This window comes from Leguminivora glycinivorella, chromosome 4, assembly GCF_023078275.1.
Source record: "Leguminivora glycinivorella isolate SPB_JAAS2020 chromosome 4, LegGlyc_1.1, whole genome shotgun sequence".
Taxonomy (NCBI): Eukaryota; Metazoa; Arthropoda; class Insecta; order Lepidoptera; family Tortricidae; genus Leguminivora; species Leguminivora glycinivorella.
Genome location: NC_062974.1, coordinates 11,552,301 through 11,577,693, shown reverse-complemented (window position 1 = coordinate 11,577,693; position 25,393 = coordinate 11,552,301). Strand labels below are relative to the sequence as shown.

The 25,393-nt window shown below is 36.2% G+C and overlaps 1 protein-coding gene across 1 annotated transcript in view; it reads right to left on the bottom strand.

The window, feature by feature from the left end:
• The window catches only part of LOC125225195, a 31,767-nt gene extending 11,151 nt beyond the window's left edge, over positions 1 to 20,616 (bottom strand). The window contains 15 exon segments of the mRNA XM_048128789.1: positions 96 to 164; positions 541 to 935; positions 2,048 to 2,230; positions 9,385 to 9,475; positions 10,270 to 10,379; positions 10,476 to 10,688; positions 13,812 to 13,967; positions 14,824 to 15,003; positions 15,545 to 15,713; positions 16,299 to 16,367; positions 16,531 to 16,925; positions 17,331 to 17,516; positions 17,785 to 17,875; positions 20,219 to 20,328; positions 20,406 to 20,616. Of these exon segments, the coding sequence (XP_047984746.1) occupies positions 96 to 164; positions 541 to 935; positions 2,048 to 2,230; positions 9,385 to 9,475; positions 10,270 to 10,379; positions 10,476 to 10,688; positions 13,812 to 13,967; positions 14,824 to 15,003; positions 15,545 to 15,713; positions 16,299 to 16,367; positions 16,531 to 16,925; positions 17,331 to 17,516; positions 17,785 to 17,875; positions 20,219 to 20,328; positions 20,406 to 20,547 (2,559 nt within the window). The 5' untranslated portion in view covers positions 20,548 to 20,616.
• Positions 20,617 to 25,393: the final 4,777 nt, after the last annotated feature.

The following is a 25,393-nucleotide window of genomic DNA, read 5'->3' as shown; positions in this document are numbered from 1 at the left end:
ACCCTTTGGAGCTTATTTAAAATTCTACAACACTACAAGGAAAGGAAGAACAATCTTTTCTGGAGTTTTCGGAATGTCTTCTGCAAAGTACCTACCTGTATATCCTTATTATTAGCTAGCGCCATCATGCAAAATGTCAAACCCGAAGCAGTTGTGTCGTGGCCCTGTGAAAATAGTTCAATGTTAATACTATGTTCCCTGACGTAATGAAATTAGTAAACTATCTTTACCTAAAATTAAAACGCTAATACGCGATTGCGCTAATACTCATCGCATAACGGCTATACATCTAAAAATACTTATATTCATGAACGATTGAAAACACATTTCTATCATCTGAAAATAAATTCGCCTAATTAAAATTTAGATGAAGTAAGTACCTAAATAATTATAATACTTATGTAATAAAATTGGTTCGCATGTTCAGGAGATTTTAACACCCGCTCTGTTTGTGTCAAAGTTTTAATAAATACATATATACTTATGAAGATAAGTGTAGATATGTTAAAAGATACTTACGTAAAATTGATATTTTCTTACCTCAAACATGAATGTATCCACTTCTTCTTGTATACCCGCGCTATCAATTAGTCTGTCTTTTTCAGCTGATATTAATAAATCTAGCATAGCTACTTTTTTCTTCTTCTTCATAAAAATATCGTCATATTCTTCGGCATCTTTTGTTGTATGGGAATTCATATTATTTTCAAGCATTTCTTTTCTTTGATCTATGACAGTTTTAGTAAATCTTCTAACTATTTTCAAAAGCTTATTCTGTTCTCTGCCTAACGATGTTAAATTGAAAATAAAATCAGAAAATAAATAAATCCTTGCAAAACGTTTGCTGAAAATATTACCAATTTTGTAAATTGATTCTTTGTAAGTTCTAGCGGCATTGGCTTCCTGTTCATTTAATTGCGTCCCCATAGCAGTCTCTGTCAAAAAAAACGAGGGCATTGATAAATGTAAATAATGAGATTTCTTGAAAGTTGAATTGAATTCACCTCTGTATCTAATTCATATACTAAACTTGCACACTCCCATAAGATATTATAATATTGGACAGTTTGGATTCCACACCGTCAGTGACCGATAAGACCACATACTTTAATACGATCACTAAGACCAATGAACAACATAAGTAATTGTATTTTTTTCTGCGCTTATTCAAAAAGGAAACGAGTGTGATATATTTATATGACATTAGCTTTTTCCCGCGGCTTCGCTCGCGTTAGAAAGAGACAAAAAGTAGCGTATGTCACTCTCCATCCCTACCACTATCTCCACTTAAAAAATCACGTCAATTCGTCGCTCCGTTCTGCCGTGAAAGACGGACAAACAAACAGACACACACACTTTCCCATTTATAATATTAGTACAGATAATAAGTGTACCTAGCTAGATTTATTTACTCGTAATCGTAAACCTTTGACATCTGTTTATGAAACTTACTTAACCGGTTTCGGTGAATACCATTATAAGAATTTTACTTGCTGTCAAATTTAAAAAACAGACAAATAAGAAACTATATTTTTAGGGTTCCGTACCCCATAAAGAATAATTGGGACCTTATAGAATTATTTGGTCGCCCGTCCGTCCATCCGTCTGTCGGTCTGTGACCTCAGGATCAGAAACGTGTACTTAGGGCGATTATTGAGTTGAAATCAAACCAGATACATTTGACTGTCTGTCTAGTGATTGTCTATAAAATGTTGCAAATAATATCTCATAAGTGTATATTAGCTACAAAAATAGGAAAATAAAAAGTTTATTTTGTATGGAACCCTCGAATGCCTCGCCGGGCAAGTCCGACTAGCAGTTTATAATATATTTTTCTAGGTTTTGTTATGACCATAAACTAGGTATTATCCTTAAACTACAAACAAGCACACTTGACTTGCCACAATACCATAAAATCCCTCTGATTCATATCTATTCGGATTATAATAATAAGTCTACGGCTATTTCAGTAGTTCCTATAAAAAATAAAATGAATTACAGCCACACTCCATTTTAAAGTAGCAATAAAATGACTACTATTACCGACCACAGATGGAGCTAAGTGTGAACTCGGATATAACGGGCACGACGTCAACGGGACGCCCGGAAGCCGCCTCGAGAACTGCCACGAGCCTCTGCGCGTTCTCCTGCAAAGTCGCGCTGAACTGCCGCAGGATATTGAAGTGAAACGTGGGCGTCAGGATTTTGCGCCGAGTTTGCCATTTTTCACCTGAGAATTTAATAAAAAAATAATTAACGTTTATCCAAGTAGGTACATAAGGGATTGTCACAGAAATCGGAAATGACATTTACCTGGGTATTTCTTTCAAAAAAATAGCTTTAAAGTTCAAGTGTAAAGTCTACTGTTAATATTCAGTTATTTTAGACAAAAAAAAGGAAAACTGTTACAAAAGGCTCTTCTGAGTGACTGTAATATTAAGAGGGAGTAGAGCAGGGAGAATTTTCAGAATCTGTCAAATTACCCCATTACACACACAAACACCCTTCACTCACACTACCTCAATTTTCTGTGAAAGGTCAGTGACCCTTAATTTTTTTCAAGGGTGATATTTTGAGTTTGTAGTCAACTACTGACCTCCTTTGAGAAATTAAAACTGTAAAAAAGGTAGCATACAAGAAGACAGAGAAAAAATACGCGTCATCTAGCTTTCCTTCTCTGTTCATGTCTCATGTGACTTTATAATTTACCTAATTATGTAGATAACGTTCTTTACTCAGTTGATTGTTTACCTAGGTGTATTTCAAATTACTTTCAACTTCATTTTGCGTTACTTTTCTATACTTAGATAAAAAATCGTCAGCCTGCCTATCCCCGCAAACATTATTCAAAGACGTGTGTGAAGGCCGATACCTCCAGGCAGACAATTATGGTCGCGTGATAAATGATAAAACATCAGGCTGTCCCTATCGCACTATTTGTAAGTGCGATAGGGACGGCCCGATGTTTTATCATTTATCGCGCGACCATGATTGCCCTGCAGGTCTTCAGAGGCCTGTGCTGTGCATTACGTATATACGGGTTGTATTAAAGACTATCAGATATTTTCTTTGTTCTTTTTGGTCGTTAGGTTTTTTTATCATTTATTTTGATATAAAAATAAAGTATGTGTATAAAATAAAAACCTAATGAATGGAGTACAGCTAGCAGCAGTCAAGTCAGAGACACAAAGAAAGACAGGGAATACCGCCATCGCCATCTGCATCAGACTCATGATCTTACCCAATTTCCGAGTCTCTTCTCTAGATTTCAGTCTCTTGAGTTGAAAATGTTGAAACTCATACTTAGTATTAACTAAAACACAAATACATATAAAAATCACAATATAATTTTAAATTATGGCTTAGGCCCTGTACCAATTGCAGTCGCCACGTCTGTAAAGCCCCTTGTAGTTTATTTTAAATGGCTAAATACCTAGGTTTTATGTCATAAACATCCGTGATGTGACTGAAAATTAAAAAACATCGCTCAGAGATAAGGTTCAAATTAGCTTGGCAAAAAATACAATAGTGCAGTGTGAGTGCAGTCAAAGTACCATCAAAATAGGAAAAAGCAAATGTCAATGTCAATATCACTACCGTATTTCAGGCAATAAGGGCTGTTTTCTCATATTATGAAAAAAAAATCAAAAGCAGAACTTTATAAAGACATTCTAGGAAAATTATTTTGAACTTGATAGGTAGAACAGTTTTTAAAAGTTGTACAAAAAAAATCTGAACTAAGTTTGTAACTATATGAAAAACATTTTTTATCTTAGATTGCATATTTTAGTATCGTAACGAATTTTCTTTCAAATAAAAAGAAAATTATTAGAATAGGTTCACGGTGTCTACCGTAAACTGGGGTTACATTGACCTATTTGTGAATTTAAACTTCTCTAGCTTCTACATTTAATGGGTATTTTTACCCATTAAATTTAAGAGAAGTTGAAATTCCAAAATTGGTCAATGTAAAGTAACAAAGAAAGAAAAAAAACCGGCCAAGAGCGTGTCGGGCCACGCTCAGTGTAGGGTTCCGTAGTTTACCGTATTTTTCTCAAAAACTACTGAACCTATCAAATTCAAAACAATTTTCCTAGAAAGTCTTTATAAAGTTCTACTTTTGTGATTTTTTTCATATTTTTTGAACATATGGTTCAAAAGTTAGAGGGGGGGGACGCACTTTTTTTTCCTTTAGGAGCGATTATTTCCGAAAGTATTAATATTATCAAAAAACGATTTTAGTAAACCCTTATTCATTTTTAAATACCTATCCAACAATATATCACACGTTGGGGTTGGAATGAAAAAATATATCAGCCCCCACTTTACATGTAGGGGGGGTACCTGAATAAAACATTTTTTTCCACTTTTTATTTTTGCACTTTGTCGGCGTGGTTGATATACATATTGGTACCAAATTTCAGCTTTCTAGTGCTAACGGTTACTGAGATTATCCGCGGACGGACGGACGGACGGACGGACGGACGGACGGACGGACGGACGGACGGACGGACGGACAGACAGACATGGCGAAACTATAAGGGTTCCTAGTTGACTACGGAACCCTAAAAATGGATGGGAGCATCAACTTTTTTAGTCTTTCCCTGCTAAAAATCTAGAAAGGTAACAAAATAATGTACGCAGAAAAAAAAACGATGTGATCAAACTTAAACTGACATTGGGGTTACTTTGATACCCTATGTTTTTTTTAATGGTAATCGAATTTAATCAATTACAAAAGTATTTTATCTCAAGAAAAGATAAAAAAAAACGGTTCGCAGAGTCAAATATTACAACTCTGTAACGCTATTTTGGGGTTACTTTGATCAAAAATAAAAATTACCATCTTCGAAAAACCAACTTTATTTGCAATTGTTTCAATAAGTATTTATCACAAGAAGAGATCAAATTATCAGCCTCAACAAGTACCGTGACATAATCAACTATGTGTCATTATGGTCAATGTTACCCCATGCAAGTGATCAAAGACACCCCACAGAGTAAATCATTAGTCATAAATGCCTAGTTTGACTTTATGATACAAAACTCAATACAATGGTATAGCTAAACAGTAAACACATTTCTGGCAAGCTAATATTCACTGAGAACCTTTTACTTTAATACCCACTACGTTAGTTTAGAAGTTATTTGAACATGAAAAATAGCAACAAACTATGCTTATATATTTTGACACGTTATCCCCACTGCCCACGACCATACTTACTTGTTCACTGCGTCAGAGCACCATCTAACTGTAAAGGTTGGTTAAGGGTTATCATATGTGTAGATTTCGATAAATTTATTTTATTAATACATTACCCACTACTCATAACATATTAAAACCTTATTTTTTGGTAAAATAAATGTAATATAATATGCTCGTGACAGGTCAAGGACAAACCGAATTTCACACCGCCGGAAGATTTTTTGTGTAAAAAATTAGCATGGCACATATAAAAAACTGCTATCAACGTTCAAAAGTCGGTTTTGGCCCTATTCACCACAAATTACGTTAGTTCATACCCGTTTCGACCCCATGAACCCAAAATCTTCAGAAAACGATGTACTAAGTAGCCCAAAGTACAGCGCCATCTCTATGTGAATTGGGTTACTAATTTATGCAAACTACTTAAGTGGCAATAGATGTAATTTCATTTTGTATTTTGGAGGTAACTAGTAAGGATAATTTAGTTTTACAATTGTGCGAAAATACATTCTCATTTGGCCGGATTTTTTAAACGACTTCCATTATTCAAAGGGTTATAAATGTATAGTTTGTTTTTTAATATCACTTCTGGTCCAATTCCAACAAATATTAACGGCAAACTGATAATGACTTAAGTATTTTTGAAATAAATTAAATGCAAAAAAAAATTATCAGCAAAAATTACTAACTTGAAAAAAAAGTCATAACCGTTTTCATACTTATGCATTGAAATAGATATCACACACGAAAGAAAGAACGACAAGGCCCCCTGGTGGCTGAGCCGGGAATCGAACCCGCCATCCCTCTTGCTATACCGTAATCCTCTAAGTGCCACTTGCACCAACGAAGATGGAGGGTTAACCTGAGGGTTAACCCACCATTTTACATGGAATTTGACAGTTGACAGCCCACTAACCCCGAGTTAAGTGGTTGGTGCAAATGGGACTTACGGCTCAGCCACGATATTGGTCTAAGCGCGTCAGCGGTGAGCGGCGGCCATACATTGGAGCGAGACAAAGCGATGGGACTTTTCATTCGCACGTATGGCCGCCGCTCACCGCTGTCGCGCTTAGACCAATGTCGTGGCTGGGCCGTTAAAGATTCATATACGAGGCGGTAAAAAATCTAAATGTGCCTATCAGAGATAACATACACTTTTTCTTTCGTGTATGATATCTATTTCAATATGTATGTATGTGAACACTTTATTGTACATAAGACAAGTTAGGACATAGAAATACAGTATACTTGTGGTGTACAAAGGCGAACTTATCCCTATAAGGGATCTCTTGCAACCTTTGAGCGAATTGAGAATTTATTATTTATATAAACTTGAAAAATAACAAATCAAAAATTATTCAATAAAATCATTTTCCTCAATATTACACAATTTCTTCCCTAGTTGTATAGTTTCATACTTATGATTTTTATTTTAAAGTAATCCGTTTATATTATAGCAACCATGGGTGATTTTTGCGAACTTAAGTAGAAACGTGGAGGTTGACAGAAGTGTGATTAACATTTCTAAGTGTTAATTTCTTGTATCTAGTCTAACTACGAAGCAATACATTGACGTATAAATTGCGTCCATATACAGAGAGATCATTCATAAAAACATCACTTTAGGTAAGTTATATATCTTTTATACAATGTGACAAGCACTGACCACGCATCCCAATTCACCCCTCTTCCGACCCTAATCGACCTCTTCGTAAACCTATTCACCCCCTTTGCGACCCAATTCCCCCCATTCCTGATCCTATTCACCCCTCAGGCCGCGGATATTTATTCATCCCGTAAAAATTCCCCAACACAGTTGCATCGCTTTCTTCGTGAAAACCATTATAAAAATGAAAATATGTCTTATGATTTTCTGTTATACATAAAATTTAGAAGTGTATACACATTCAAAAGGATAATGAACGGTTAAAATGAGTAAAAATCCAATAAATTTGAACGTCATCTTTGACAGACATGAAACTGTAAATATATTATTTTCCTACTTTGATTGCGGAAAATAGAAGGAATATGTCAAGAAATATAATAACATTATATACCCCCGGAACCCTTTTCACCCCAAGTTACGGTATTTATTAAATTGTCATTATGTAAAATGTCGGAAACTACGGAACCCTACACTGACGCGCTCTTGGTCAGTTTTTCTTCTTAATGATATACGTAAGAGATAATGAAAAATTGCACCTCCCAATTTATAATAAGTTTTTTTTGCAAAAAAAACATTTTTGGCACAAGCTATTATCGCCGACTGTACCTTTCTTTCAACAATCATCTGTTGCTCTCCGAGACGTTTCTAAAAACCCCTGACTCAATGGAGATACGACGTTTCATAACAGAGTTCCTATGACCACCTTTCTGCTCCATCATCAGATTAGCTCCATGATACCATAATATTGCATTGTCACTTGATTTACATATGTGTGCAAGCAACATAAGCGACCCGATCAGATATTTATGAGGATAAGGACGTTCCCACATCTACCGTCTCGCGATTGTAGCGTCGGGCCAACCGTAGTTATGGCTAAGCCGCGCCGAGGCGGCGTTTTTTTCCATACAGTTGGCCGGACGCTACACTCGCGAGACGCTAGAAAGAGAGACGTTTTTGCCGGTCACGGAGCATCACAAATTTTTGCCGGGAATATGTGGTCATATACTTATGGCCCCCTATAGAAAATTAGATATTTTTGCACGGCCGTTCATAGTCATATATGCTGGTGACTGTTCCATGAATATTTGTTATTGTTTTCAACTTACGGTTACGTGTTTGTGGTATGCACAGAGTAAATCTTTAATGAAATTGAGACATTTTTTTATATATACAATTAAATTTGAACCAGAAGCACTATACCTATACCTATACCCGTTCGCATTCCCCTTTTTTCTATTCTAAGTAAGAATCGATTAATAAGTATCTGAATATATGTATGAATAAATTAAATTGTAATTGTTTACATACAACCAGTGAAGTTTGGTTGACATAATTTGACATAGGTGCTGTCATATATATTTTTAAAATTACGTACTGTTAATACCAGCGTAATGAAAATGTATTCCAATGAGTAAAAGAAAGCATGAAACTTTTTTCAATTTAACCGAACTAGAATGAAATCATTTATACTTATTCGGTTGTGTTCGTTATTTTCTTTAATAATGTGATATATTTTTATTTATTTTTTATGCGCAAGCCATGCACCTTTAAACTTTAAATGAGATTGGATCTCCACCTGTCATTATTGAATTACCCTATTTATTTTGAGCACAGTTTTACACTGGTATGGTTTTTCGTGTACGTACACTATTTTCTGTCAATATATTTGTCAAATTTAAACGTCAACGCGGAGCGACCGGCGACACGTCTGCCTCCGATGAGCCGCTCACGGCGTCTAATCGAAAGGAGAATTCTGACAGCAATGGCGAATGTATGGAAATTTTACGATAGTTTAAATTTAAGGTAAAATTTCTTTGTAGCCTTTGAGAGGAAAAATATAAAAAACCTCAAAACTTGTAGTCCATTTATCTGGCTTTTAGAATCACTTGACCTTATAACTAAAGTATTGAATTTTTTTAACAAAGTTTACTAAACGGCGACATACGTTTTTCTCATTTTAGGTCAACTTTGCGTGGGTTTATTTACTATACCGTTAATAATTAGAGATTCTGAATAGTCAAAAGTTGTAGACACACTCTTTAAGATAATAACTACATTTATTTTATTTCATTTTATTGAGAAATGTGAGCAGCATTTGTTAAACGCCGAATGCTCTTTTCGAGGATTTCGTACGACCCCCTCTTAAGCGTGTAGAAAACTCTCTACAGATATTTTTGTTTACGTGTGTGTAATTGACTAGCTAATATAGGTAAACGAACTCTACTGTAACTTACTTATTTTTCTACGTCTACGATTACGTCTGAAAATATTGAAAGTAACCGACAATATGCCGAAAATTTGTGTATACATGTTTTAGCATTATGGTCCTATCGATATGTTTGCCCTTTTGACGTGACAATAATTACCATAAGTGCGTAAAAGCGCATACGATATACATCTTAATAACCTGCCCGCCTGCTGCCCTGTATGACTTGAGATAAGAGGTACTGCGTTAATCAAAATCATTGCCAATTAATCTTGGCCTGAATCTATGAACATTTTATGAATTTACCGTTACTTAGAAGTAGCCCTTCCTGAAGCCATGGTTTCAATAAATTATATATAATCCCCTTTTCACTGTGCTTCATGGTTGACATAATAATCTGCAATCAAAGTTCTAAGTTAAGTTAAAAAAACGAAATAGACTAATATCATGAATGAAAATATATCTCGAAATATGAATGTATAATATAAATTTACGAATTATTCTGTGATTGTAATTATAATATGTAAGCTTGACCTGTAATTGATATTAATAATAAATATGAGTATTAAGCTCAGTGCTCTTGGTATGACTGTGTTATAATATTTAGATAACATCAACGAATTATCGGATTGCCCCATTAAAAATAAAATAATTTAGTAATAAAAAATGAAAAACACCGGTATTCTTGTATATAGAGTAAATCTCTCTATACAAGGTATTGAATAGGCTTTACTGTATCCATCTTAGACTCTGTAAATACAATCGGTTTCCGATCCTAATGTTGCAGAAGTCGGTCGGTGAGATACCACAGTCACATAACAATATTTATCAGAAATGGAGATCTGGAATCCAGAAATCTAAATTTCCTTGATAAATACATCTACACTAAACTAAACGATAACACATAGATAGTTTAGATAGACCACCGATCTGGGTTGATCTATAGTGACTATGCCTGCCTAAGCCGGTGGTCCTGGGTTTAAATACTACTTACCGACAAGTCTGCAAGGGCATTTATTTCGCCGCCCAGCAGCCGTAATACAAGCTTTGCTTAGTCTGGGGCTAGCTTGATCTATGTAACGTGCCTCCCCAATATTCATATTTGTGTTATATTTATATCACGATATCAGTTAATAACAATATTTAATGTACGTCTAGAAAAATATAAACCAATTCATGTTTGTTAGGTACCTCTATATCTTCTGGATTATATATTGTCACTGCCCCTAAAGGGTAAGACCAAAATCTGTGTATTCCAGGGAATCTCCTAGCGAAGTCTCGCCCTAAGTCCATCAATTTATCTGTAAATTAGAACACGAATAGGTATTAATAAAGTATTGTATACTTTCTAAATATAGGTACTTAGTTATCTTAAATTATGATGTTTATAAACAAACCTGATGGAACAATAATTTCTAGCGCATTTCCAATAATAAAAGCATCCTTCGGGCCTGGAATTTTTCTTAACGCCCTTGCAACACTATTGTAATTAAAATACACATGAATGACGCACAGTAAAATCGCAATGGATAGTAAATAAACTAACATTTTGCCGAATACAACCGGTCGGGGGCAGTTCACAGTGAACGAATGAACTAAATCAGTGTGTTATCGCGTTATGAATGTTATGACTGTTGGTCGGTTGAATAGTGATAGCCGAAGTGTAGACATGGCCGCCTTACAGATACATTGAAATACCTAATTGATATTTTTAGTTGAGAAACATTAGATTAAATAAATATGCAGTAATAGCTATTGCCCGTGGCTTCGCTCACGGTAAATTCGAAAATTGCGGAATGCTCCATACAAACTTCCACCCCCCATTTTAGGGAAGTGGGAGATTAGAAAGAGACAAAAAGTAGTCTATGTCACTCTCCATCCCTTCAACTATCTCCTCTTAAAAAATCACTTCAATTCGTCGCTCCGTTTTGCTGTGAAAGACGGACTAACAAACAGACACACACACTTTCCCATTTATAATATTAGTATGGATGTAGACCAACTGCAGCAGCATCACAGCAATCTTAAAACAGAGACGACTCCGCTGGCTGGGACATGTTTACCGGATGGGTCCCGAGAGACTGCCGCGTGAAGTCTTGCTTGGGGAAATTGCTGACGCCAAAAGACCTGTGGGCCGCCCAATGTTAAGGTTCAAAGATTCCTGTAAACGGGATATGCAATCTTTTAGTATAAACCTAGACAGTTGGGAGACACGCGCTAGCATGAGACCTGAATGGCGCCAGGACTTATCCGACGGGGTGATGGAGCACGACAAAGCCTGGCTCGACAACCTTAAGCAGAAAAGGCTCCGTTCCAGAGCTCCTCCTCCTCTTGACTCGCGTTTCACCTGTGACAGATGTGGCAAAAGGTGTCGGGCTGCCATCGGACTACTAAGCCACCAAAGACGATGTACCGGCACCACACAATAAAATCACTGCAACAATCATCTGCTAAGATGTCGTGGCCAATGATGAGCCTTCTGGTAGCGCCAGTAGGCCAATTTTCGAATCTCGAGTGCACGATTTTGCCATTCAGTTTGTGGAAATCTGTAAAATGGATTTTTTGAAAAACGAGCGCTAGAATTTTAGAATGTTGTGCTATTGGCCACTAGTTTTCAATTCTATTAGAAAAAATTCAATGGCTATTATTTGATGTGGTGATATTAAAAACGAAATCCATGAAATCGAGTGGTCGAAATTCAAAAATCGTTTCTGGGGAGAAAGTATTACCGAGGTATTTGTTTTCACATGTTATACCCCGGATTTACGCTATTGAAATAATCAATAATAGGGTCAATCCGCGCCAAGAGTTACATGAGTCACGATTTTGTGGCATGTTCCTTTTATTCACGACGCAAGTTCAAGTGATCTCTAAATAAGTGTTACTTTCCCGATATATGTATAGATCCTTTTATTTGCAGCTGTAGTTCAAATAAACACGCATTGAAGTCGTGACTCACGTTACTTTTACGTGGATTCACCCAATAGTCATTTGTTTTACAATGGGGCAAAATTTTTGTTTTAACGCCTGATAATACGCCGTGCCAATATTGATACCCTAGCATGCGAAGGATTTCGATGTTGAAAAGTTCGAAAAGTGGAATCATGAGCTTTGTGAGAAGGTTAAACCAACTTTGCTACCGTATGAGTTAGTTTGAATTTTGGTCACTTTATTCGCTCACGTACGTAAAGATAAAGATAAAGCAAGGGAAGGGACACGGTAATATAAGTAAGTAGGTATACTGTTAGGTGTAATATCCTTTATTGACACTAAGAATTTTACAAATACCTAATACACAAGAACTTAACACTACCTACTCTAATACATACTTAGTGCATAACATTTATTAACTAAAAATACCTACATATATGAAGTACCTTAATAGTACTGTAACTTTTCTTAGATGTCAATTATTGATTACCCATCGCATTGCATCGCAGGTGGCTGCCAAAGTGCATCACTATCACACACTATACATAGATTTATAACTTACTAGCTTTTGCCCGCAGCTTCGCTCGCGTTAGAAAAAGACAAAAAGTAGCCTATGTCACTCTCCATCCCTTCAACTATCTCCACTTAAAAAATCACATCAATTCGTCGCTCCGTTTTGCCGTGAAAGACGGACAAACAAACAGACACACACACTTTCCCATTTATAATATTAGTATGGAAGTATGGATAAGCCACAAGCCACAGCCAAACTATGAAACTAAACAGGTTTTTTGAGAAGTTTTCGCAAGGTCCATGACATTGTTGGGTCAAGGTCAGATAATAAAAACTTCTCAAAAACCCGAAGGCCGAAACTTCGAAGGCCCATTCGTACTGACACTGATAAACATCATACGACGATACACGTGGCAAGAGGGAATTCTTAACTCGTATCGATTTAAAACCTCCGATCGTGTTTTAATTTATCGCCATTCGCCACTCGTTTCGAATTTCCTCTTTCCAGCACTTATATCCAGTGCTTTAATCTGTCAATTAGGACACCACAGACTAAACTATAAGTGTTGACTTTTCAGTGTTGGATAGTCTTTGATAGTTTGTCAACTAACTATAATATTTCATTACAGTTCACTTTAGTTACCTGTAATAATTTCAAAAATAGAACTTAATACAAGTTCTATACTAATTTGCGATACCTGACAATTTTTTCTGCATCTGAACACAAAACAACACTTTTTTTTATCTGTCGTGTTATCGACCAATCAAAGACAGTTACGACAAACAATTGGTTGCCAGGAAATTCGATGTTGATACAACAGTGAACGACGCTATAACATTCATTTTAACTTGAATGATGATATTTGATCGTCCATTGATGATAAAGATGATGACTCCTAGAAAAACTATTGTGTACAATAGTGATATAATTAAGCTTTTCACTCTCGTACCGTCTCGTACTCGTACCGTACTCAGCAAGCTTCGTAGCCTAAACATGGTACTCGACTGAAAAGCTCTGTATTATATCACGATTGTGTAAATTACTGTAAATTCTGTGTTCGCGGTTGGTCAACAGTAGGTGCCAGTGGCGCCTCTACGCAGAGTTTTTCGTAGATAACAATCAAAATGAAGTTAAAAGCGCCTTTACAATGTTAGTCTCAGTGTTGTTGTTATGCGTCAAATTCGGTTTATTATCAAAGGCGCGAGACATAACGGAACGCTCTTCAATTATATGCAAATAAATTCATATTATTATCCCAATTAATATAAAGAAGAATGAAGTTAAGGATGTCTCTTTTCAAATTTAACATAAATCGGATCAACAGGACGTAATATGAAGTCTGTGATGAACACTATATTCTGTGGAGTGGAGACGGGCAGCAGTCTGTAGTTCCTCAGTATTGCGGATAATGCGAACTTCATTTCATTCATGGCGAACTTTTGACCTGAAACAAAATAAAACTTATAAAAATGTACCTATGGGATCATCCACATATTACGTCACACCAAATTTCAGGTTTTTGGACCCCTCCCTCCCTCCTATGTCACGCTTTTTTGTATCCCTATCGATTGTCACATTTAGTATGACCCCCCCTCCCCCTTATGTAACTATGATCCCTCCCCCTTAATATATGTAAATAAATTAATAAATAAAGCAAAATAAAGGAAATTAATTCTACACACTAACTGGTGGAATACTACTTTTCAATACCTACTTGAGTCTCAAATAAGGAAAACGTTATGAGCGGGAGTCTTTAACTTTTAAAATATCAAATATTTATGTATTGCTACAGACGGGACGTTGTTTTAATGTGTTTAACCCTTACCTATACAGTTTCTGGGTCCAGTGCTGAACGGGATGAAGGAGTAGGGGTGGCACGTGGGCGCCTTTCGGGTCGAAACTCGAGCGCTTCCACTAACTGGTCGCTGCAACGCTGCAGCTACCACAGCAGAATCGCGCAGTCGGAACCTGCTGGAACTTCGTTCCCACTAGTAGTTACTGAATATTTGTTTCTGTTTTCATTTGTTTAGCTCTTACGTATACAGTTTCTGGGCCCAGCGCTGAACGGGATGAAGGAGGTAAGGGTGCACGTGGGCGCCTTTCGGGTCGGAACTCGAGCGCCTCCACGAACTGGTCACTGCGACGCTGCAGCTTCCACAGAAGGATCGCGCAGTCGGAACCAGCCGGAACTTCGTTCCACCGGTAGGTACTAATGGTTTATATCCATTTTTTATACCACGTCGGTAGCAAACAGGTATACGGTCCGCATGATGGAAAGTTTTCATGTGTTTAGCTCTTACCTATACAGTTTCTGGGCCCAGCGCTGAAAGGGATGAAGGAGTATGGGTGCCACGTGGGCGCCTGTAGGAACCTTTCAGGTCGGAACTCGAGCGCCTCCACGAATTGGTCACTACGACGCTGCAGCTCCCACAGCAGGATCGCGCAGTCGGAACCTGCCGGAACTTCGTTCCCACCAGTATCTGTGGATAATGTACAGTATGACATACTGCTTGTACAATGTACAATACCTTAATACCTTAAATAAGTACCTACAGTGCCTACACTCATTCCGGCAACTATGCTTGTATTGTACTTGGTAAAAGGTAGGAAAAGAGGTAGGTAAGTAAATTAGGAATAAGTATACATTTATTATAATGTCTCTAATATTTATTAATCTACTATTTTGGGCGTTGTATTGTATGTGCTCATTTAACGGTGGTTATCTATTGTAAATGTTTTCACCGCATATAAACAAATTCTAATCTTATCGGCGACGTATTAATGTCACACAGGTTAATGATAGGTACTTATTTATGATTATAAAATTGTAAATCCGTTTTTCGATTATGAATTAAAATAAAAACAACCCTAATGATATCAAAAGACCGATATTTATGAAATGCATTCAAAAACACCTCTACAAAATTGTACCTTTGCCATCTAATGTATGGGAGCGGCCGAGGAGTTCAAGGGGTTAAACCCCCCACCCCCCTCTTATTCTATGACTACTTAAGTACTTACTCAATTTCAAAGGCTGATCAAGCTTTCGCATTATGAAATGCACTGGGGGATATAGTCGCAGCGACTCCTTTATGCAGCATTCCAGATACTTCATTTGGGACAAATCACTCATCGATGCTTGTTGGTCGGGTGATTTAAATATTTGGTTGCATTCTGCGACGGCTTTTTCCTGCATAAATTAAGATTATTCAGTGTTCAAAGTAGTTATAGCTTCTTTGGTGGAGGAATGAAATATTGTAAAAAGTAGATTAATTCCATCAACCCGTAATTTTTCTTCTGCGGAGGTTAAAAACAGCTTTTCGTTCTTTTATAAAAAAAATTGAACATATAATTACATAAGTGTTACAAAAAAGCTAACAGAGCTTATGTTAATCTTCTGTGTTGATCCTTTCTTACTAATATTTTACAATGTCTTATTTAATTATGTAATTAATTAGGTATACATTATTTTGTAAAGGTAGGACCATTTTCTCAGCTGGATGCAGTCAAGGCTTGATGTATGTTTGTATTGTTGTATCTCATTTATTTATTTGCCAAGAAAAGGTTCCTAAATCCTAAGTCAACCCTATGCAGATAACTTAATTCGAGTAAGTAGCTGCATTGCAAGTATTGCAACATTTGCAACCATGTGTTTACTGTTTACCAGCCACCTACAATCCTACATGATTAGATAATACATGTAGTAGGCCGATAATACTTTTATAATCAGAGGATTTTGTAATGTCCGCTTATGCCACGATATTATAGTAGGTACCTGTGCATCCGGATAACAGGCCAATAACATCAAAGTGAACTGAAGAGCGGTTGATGTAGTATCATGACCCTGAAAATATAACAAAATGTAGAAGTTGCCTTCTTTATTTGGTTTGTCTCATTGCTGGGCAAAGGCCTCCCCCACTTTTCCCAGTCTTTACGATCTTGGGCAGTCTCGGGCCAATTATTAAGAATGAAAACTTTAAAGAAATATATTTTATAGTTATACTTGCCTCAAACATAAATGTATCAACCTCCTCTCCAATTCCATTCGCATCAATAATACCGTCTCTTTCGGCTTGTAATAAAAGATCAAGCATAGCTAATCTTTTTTTGCCCGCCATCGATATTTCATTTTCATCCGTGTCATTTGCGACTTCGAGTAGCATATTTTTGAAGTCATTCGATTCTCTTCTTTTATCGATGACGCTGTCTCTGAAGGAGCGCATTAGGTCTAAGATTTTCTGTTGCTTGCGGCCGAGTTGAGTCCACGGGAAGACCAGGTCGGGGTAGAGCCACACTCTCTGCGCTCTGTGGACGGCGTACACTCCTAGTTTTATGATGGCGTCCTTGTAGCTGCGACCCACACTGCTGGTCTCACTGTCCAACTTGGTTCCCATTGCAGTCTCTGAATGTAAACAACAAGTCAAGAAAGATTATTTAAAGTTTAGTCAGCAAATCATTCGCTGGGCTAGTGGATTGGACTGTAGCCCAAGCCTTTTCACGCATGAGAGGAAGCCTGTGTCCAGCAGTAGGGCGTATAGTGGCTGAATGGCTCAATTATGTAGGTATTCATTTTAAGGGTCTCCTCAAATCTATGGACGTGGAATCGGCTTTCGCCGACCAAAATCGCTCGATAGCATGAATGAACATGCGTACACAAGCGTTCAGCGACGATGACGCGTTTAAGCGTCTTCATATCAAACTCTAGCGATTTTTGGTCGGCTAGAGTTCATTCCGCGTCGTTCAACCCTAATCAATGATGAATGTCATAATCATAACTAATATTTTTTTTACGAAACCTATAACTTACCACATATTGAATGCAGCGTGAATTCAGTAATGAAAGTGGATACATTCGTTTTGTCTTTGTTCACTTCAGTGGCCAGTTGTTCCACTAATTTTCGGGAGTTTTCTTCTAGTATCGTATTAAAATGGCGTAAAATATTAAAATGAAAAGTCGGCGTTAGAATTTTCCGGCGCTGTTGCCATTTTTCTCCTGTAATAAACTTTCATGTTAATATCACCAATATAATTATTTATTCTATTGTGATCGATAACAATGGTTTAATTACATTGCAGCGTTGTTGAGTGAACGGGCGTCCTGAAGAAAATTTCAGATAAAATTATCTTTTAAGGAAAATAATCTTTATTATGAATCCTTTTCCTTCCTTTACTTCAACACCACCACACTGCCATGTAACAAAAACGTTGTTACCGATCCTATGTTTACCTACAAACAAAAACAAGTAAAGGCACAAGTTTACCATCGCTCAACAGTAGCCCGTCCTTCAGCCATGGCTCTATAAATCCGTATAGAAAACCTTTTTTGTTGTATTTCGTGCCAGATATAATTGCCTATAACGAAAAATGTCGTTAATAAAATAACTCAAAAAAAATCATGATTCGTCAATTATGCAAAGGTTTCACTGTCACTTGTATGTCCCTTATAGACTCTTGTAATTATAACTTGTTTTTAAATATTCGTAGGTAAGTATTATTTTATTATTTTTTACCACCCCAACTGGTAAAGGCTCTTTTTGCTATTCGAAAACAGATAGCAGAATCGCAGTTTATCCACAAGAGTGCAAAGTAATTTCATACAAATTTTAACTTGATGTCTTAAGCGGGCTGGTAGATTTTAATTATAAATGATGATATTGAATTAATTGATGGATTTGATTTAGTTTCATGTTTTATAGTCAGAATTTTGTTCGTATTGGTGTGGTGAAAAATGTTGTGTTTCACTCGGTGGCAAAGTTTGTTTAACCTTCGTGCCTTGAAACCCTCGCAACGCTCAAGATTCCACTTTTTAAATCACTCGCTACGCTCGCGGTTAAATATTGGAATCTTTCGTTTCAATATTGCTCGGGTATCAATATTGGCACGTGCGGTTAAACAACTACTTTGCCCCCTTGTAAAACAAATAACTATTATAAGGTGCAATGGGTTCAGGGAGAGGAGTTTTTAAATGAGAGGGATTTTCAAACCCTGACTTTGTCACTTTGGTCTATTATTTCGTTGATCAATTTGACCTAAAAATATAAAGATACAATTTTAAAAGCAACTAATATAGATTTCTAATCAATACACGGTGTTTCCGGTATCACTCAAAACCTCAGACACTCCAACTGATTTTTATTTTTTTAAACTCATCTAGAGTATTCATCTTTTAATCTGATCGTTACTTTTTTTTTATTGAATTTTTAATTTTCTGGACAGCTCTACTTGACTTTTAGCTCTACACTCAATAAAATAATTGCTAACTACCATCATAAACCATAAGACTATTTATTTGTGTACGTTACTGCAACGACATAAGGTTTACCAATAGACAGCTAAGATGTCACTGTAAAACACTTTAAAGCTTTGTCACAGTAAACTTCAAGTTGGACAGGTAATCGCAGTAAGCAAATAAACTCAATATTCAAAATGACAAGGTATATGAAAGTGGTGGGTTCCTTAACTAGGTTGTAATTAGGTACGAGTTCAATTTGTTATGACTTATGATAAACATTAAGATTAAACTGACAAACAACGTCAAACTCGTAGCGGAAAAAATAATCGTCCAAGTAACCGGCCAGTATTAATACCCCTAAATACTGAAAAAAGGTAAACAACATCTAGCAATGCGATATACACAATGTTGTATTACGAGTACAATAGAATGGGCACGTAAAAAATAACTAATAATACTAATTTAAATAAAAATATTACCCCCATCAAGATATAGCTCAATCGATTCTACTCTCGATTCTGAACAAATTTTCAGGTTTTTAGTGTTAAGTGAAACACGGTGTATAGGTACAATATTTTCCTACTCGATATGCTAGTTTTTCTTTTCCTTTGACATCACTTGTTACAATTAACCGAGGTTCAAGTTTTTTTTTTTAATAAAGGAAACGTGTAAGTAGGAATTATAAAATTAATATTTTGGCATCGGTACCTACCTACCAAAAACATTGCGATCTATTTTTTTCCACTTAATTATAACACGCTTTTGCCCGCAGGTTCGTTCGCGTTAAATTCGACAATTGAATGCTCCATACAAACTTTCACTCCCCATTTTAGGGTAGTGGGGGTTAGGGAGAGACTAAAAGTAGCCTATGTCACTCTTCATCCCTTCAACCATCTCCACTTAAAAAATCACGTCAATATATCGCTCCGTTTTGCCGTGAAAGACGGACAAACAAACAGACACACACATTTCCTATTTATAATATTATTATTTAATTGGGTTACATTGTGGCGTAGGCGAGAGGCTGGCAACCTGTCACTGCAATGTCACAATTTCGTTTTCTGTCAACCCCTTATTTGCCAAGAGTGGCACTGAAACTTGAGTAGTTTCATGTGCTCTGCCTACCCCTTCATGGGATACAGGCGTGATTGTATGTATGTATGTAATATTATAAAATATAGTAATTATTATATTATAGTTTAATTATAGTATAGGTAGTAACCCTTCGGGTTGGAAGGTCAGATGGCAGTCGCTTTCGTAAAACTAGTGCCTACGCATAATCTTAGGATTAGTTGTCAAAGCCCAAAGGACCCCAATAGTATATAGTATGGATTAAATTCTCGCGTTTTGTACACATTTTACACGCTACTTAAGAGTCTACGCTACGACTTTGCTCCGACTTTTCAAAGCCTCCGCTCTCTGAACCTACGACACCTTAATAGATTCAATATAATTTAACGCACCTCGGTATCCTCAGGATTACATATGACAATAAATTTCCTGGATGCAAGTTTTAATTTAAAGAACTGCTTATACTGGCTGCCCAGCTTTCTAAAGTAATAAAACAGTGTCACTGAAACAAAAAAGATGCTAAATATATCCAAAGGAAAAATAATTTAAAAAAATAGTTAATTAATAGTAAGTACAAACCAGGGTCCATCAAAAAGTCCAAAGCATTTTCAAAAATATAAATTCCTGGCGGACCAGGAATTTTCTCAAACTGTTCATCGCTTCTTATCCACTTGTTCACATAATATAAGGCAACAGCCAGTCCCACAAAATACCACCACATCACTATTTATTTTTTTATTAATATGATAATGTACTGTCTCGTCGCGCTCCGATGCTACAATACATCCTTTACCGGGAAGGACTGATGATATAAAGTCTAGAGATGGGCCGAATATGGACTTTGCCGAATACGAATATTCGGCCGAACATTCGGTTCAGCTCTTACCGAACCGAACATTAGGCCGAATATTCGGTTACGCCATATTTTTTAAGGGGATTAATTAAAGCTATTAAATGATTGATAATCGTTACATATGTTACTACAACTATGTTTTTATGATTTAGTGGATATAATATTGTCTTCGGTTACCGCGATAGTTACTCATGAAATAAAACTATGGAAACGGATTAAATCGCGTATAATGAATTTAAAATACATCCCCCTAAATTTAGTGGATAACTTAATTTAGTTAAAACAACTCTAAATTCTTCTCAACTCGTAAACTACGGTTTTTTTAACTTTTTTAAAAAACAATTGTATTTATATTTTGACGCATAGGTTTCTCTTATTTTAGCAGTTCCTTAAAAAACTACTAAAATAGGAGCATCCCATATAACCATAATCGGTCGCCGTTCTTACGCAAATCGTCCTATTTTGTGTACACACAGGTCTCAATGCTTAGTCGAAGTACGGTCGACGTTTAGTCGAGGCGACCCAAATGGGGACGATTGGTAACGAGGTCCGCGTAAATGGTCACAGAAGTGACAGAAGTCACAGTGACACTACGCGTGCACACATTGTTACCGTTTGGCGACTACTTTCCCAAAATCATTCGTTCATTTCATTCTTTTCAAATGGCGACTGTCAGAGACGTCAAAGTAAAAAAGAAATAAAATCATTTGACATTAAAATGTAATGGCGTAAGAATTTGTTAAAGATAAATATTGTTTGCATTTGTAATATAATGTGGGCTAATTACCATGGCCAATATTGCTCGAGTGATTTCATAAAATAAGTCTAAATTTATCAACGCGCCATCAATTTACCTCAGTTTAACCAGTAATAATATTATTGACTACTCGGTGTTTGCGTAGTTTGGTGAAGTTTTAGTGCTCCGGTGCATATACTATACTGAAATAATAAAAAGAATGCCTAGAAAACCAATAAAGTTGTTAAAATATGGATTAGGACTGGGTAATATTCCATGTAAAAAACAGTCGCCAAACGGTCAACAAACGGTCGCAAAATGGTCGCAGCGTACACGCGTGGCCGAAAGCAGTGAATATTTATTGGATTTACAAAATGGCTTCTTGTATTAATTTTTTCCAGGTATCCTCAAACTTTATAAACAATTAAATATGCCGTCGTACTCAGTTGTCCTCACTAAAGAAGATTAAAAAAAAATTGTAACGTGCGTACCGAGCTGCTGGGTTGTAAAGGATCGGGGATCATATTATTATGGTCTTCTATAGAGCAACTAGTATTTTGCGGCATTTCACAATTGACACTTGTTGAAGTAGTCGTCATTAATATTACTATCAACATTAATTTCAGCGATCTGTACTTCTTTTGTCAAGATTTTTGTAGAGATAAGTGTCCACAAATTTGTAATGTTAAAGAGACATAAATAAAACGTAGTAGAGTAAATAATGTGTTTTTTTTTTGTAACCCAAACAAAATACTTGTAGATACGAGTGCGGAAAAGAGGAAAATCGATACGAGTAGCGATAAATTAATACACGAACGAAGGGAGTGTTTTAAATCGACACGAGTTGTGAATGTCCTTTTCGCACGAGTAACGTACGACGATTTTCAGTACCTAAATCTAAGCTAAGAGTTTCGACCAGACAAGAAATGAATCATTGCTTGATTTGCTCGCACTACTGCGTTAAAAAAAGCAGCATCTGTACTGAAAAAAACTATCATTGCGCAACTCAGACGAAGGATACTATAGACTTGACGCAAGCGTACACCCGTAAGGGACAGATATAGAATAATGGAGCGAATTTAAGAATCACTTTAAAAATGGCTGACAGTTTACCATAAACAACCTACGTAATTTGGGCGGATAATAAGCTTGACAAGTCACGTCCTTATTGTTTGCCACAAACTCGTTTGTGGCAGCGGCGGAAAAGTGAAACTATGACAAAGACAAAAAATAACATTTTGCTCTCTGTCACTCTTATTATAATTTGTATGTGACCATCTCGTTCGGTAGTGGTATTATTATTAGGCTGTCTAGTCTATAGTATACTTTCCCATACAACCATTTCAGTCGCAAAATGTTCAAATCAGTAACTAACTGTCAAATGTGACATAACGCGTGGTAACGTCGTGCAAACAATGCGACCGTATTGATACAATAACAAAATGTAGTCGTCGTGTGCACTCGTTACGGTAACAAAATGTGTACGAATTTGTGGCTGTCAATGTCACTGTCAGAATGACTTTTAACGACACTTTATTAGTCGACGTTTGCACACATAACGGTAACAACAAGTGGACGAATTTGTGGCTGTCATTGTCATTGTCAGAACGGTTTCTGACAGTGACATTGACAGAATTTGTACACACATGTGTAGGTTTGATTACCGAACTGCTCCTAAACCACTGTAACCGCAAATGACAATCTGAAATACGAAGGTTTCTCAAACTGTCTTGTGAAGTTGTGGACTGGTTGCTTTGAATCATTTAAATATGAGCGAATTAAATAATAATAAACGACGACGACCATTTAAGCACTCTTCGACATTTTATAGAAATGTGGGAAAGTTAAGAAAAGTGCAGAATGATAATACAAATAGATAAGCACTTTATAGTTACTTAATGTATTAAATATATAATTTTTAATTCTTATTGATAAAAATGAAGTGTAGTGTTGCTTTACACAATAAAAGTAGGAATCAAATGAAATAGAGTATTTACTGTGATATTAATAGAGTTTCTGTTGCGCAATGATAGTTTTTTTCAGTACAGATGCTGCTTTTTTTAACGCAGTAGTGCGAGCAAATCAAGCAATGATTCATTTCTTGTCTGGTCGAAACTCTTAGCTTAGATTTAGGTACTGAAAATCGTCGTACGATACACGTGCGAAAAGGACATTCACAACTCGTGTCGATTTAAAACACTCCCTTCGTTCGTGTATTAATTTATCGCTACTCGTATCGAATTTCCTCTTTTCCGCACTCGTATCTACAAGTATTTTGTTTGGGTTACAAAAAAAACACATTATTTACTCTACTACGTTTTATTTATGTCTCTTTAACATTACAAATTTGTAGACACTTATCTACTTATACAAAAATCTTGACAAAAGAAGTACAGATCGCTGAAATTAATGTTGATAGTAATATTAATGACGACTACTTCAACAAGTGTCAATTGTGAAATGCCGCAAAATACTAGTTGCTCTATAGAAGACCATAATAATATGATCCCCGATCCTTTACAACCCAGCAGCTCGGTATGCACGTTACATTTTTTTTTTAATCTTCTTTAGTGAGGGCAACTGAGTACGACGGCATATTTAATTGTTTATAAAGTTTGAGGATACCTGGAAAAATTTAAAACAAGAAGCCATTTTGAAAATATAATAAATATTCACTGCTTTCGGTCACGCGTGTACGCTGCGACCATTTTGCGACCGTTTGTCGACCGTTTGGCGACTGTTTTTTACATGGAGTATTACCGTCTTAATCCATATTTTAACAACTTTATTGGTTTTCTAGGCATTATTTTTATTATTTCAGTATAGTATATGCACCGGAGCACTAAAACTTCACCAATCAATATACATAACACGCAAACACCGAGTAGTCAATAATATTATTACTGGTTAAACTGAGGTAAATTGATGGCGCGTTGATAAATTTAGACTTATTTTATGAAATCACTCGAGCAATTTAATTGGCCATGGTAATTAGCCCACATTATATTACAAATGCAAACAATATTTATCTTTAACAAATTCTTACGCCATTACATTTTAATGTCAAATGATTTAATTTATTTTTTACTTTGACGTCTCTGACAGTCGCCATTTGAAAAGAATGAAATGAACGAATGATTTTGGGAAAGTAGTCGCCAAACGGTAACAATGTGTGCACGCGTAGTGCACACTTCTGTCACTTCTGTGACCATTTGTGCCTGTTACCAATCGTCCCCATTTGGGTCGCCGCGACTAAACGTCGACCGTACTGCGACTAAGCATTGAGACCCGAAGACCTGTGTGTACACAAAATAGGAGGATTTGCGTAGGAACGGCGACCGATTATGGTTATATGGGTTGTTTAAGTTGCGCAACAGAAATTCTATTAATATCACAGTAAATACTCTATTTCATTTGATACCTACTTTTATTGTGTAAAGCAACACTACACATCATTTTTATCAATAAGAATTAAAAATTATATATTTAATACATTAAGTAACTATAAAGTGCTTATCTATTTGTATAATCATTCTGCACTTTTCTTAACTTTCCCACATTTCTATAAAATGTCGAAGAGTGCTTAAATGGTCGTCGTTGTTTATTATTATTTAATTCGCTCATATTTAAATGATTCAAAGCAACCAGTCCACAACTTCACAAGACAGTTTGAAAATCTTCGTATTTTAGATTGTCATTTGCGGTTACAGTGGTTTTGGAGCAGTTCGGTAATCTGACCTACACATGTGTGTACAAATTCTGTCAATGTCACTGTCAGAAACCGTTCTGACAGTGACAATGACAGCTACAAATTCGTGCACTTGTTGTTACCGTTATGTGTGCATACGTCGACTAATAAAGTGTCGTTAAAAATCGTTCTGACAGTGACATTGACAGCCACAGATTCGTACACATTTTGTTACCGTAACAAGTGCACACGCCGACTACATTTTGTTATTGTATCAATACGGTCGCATT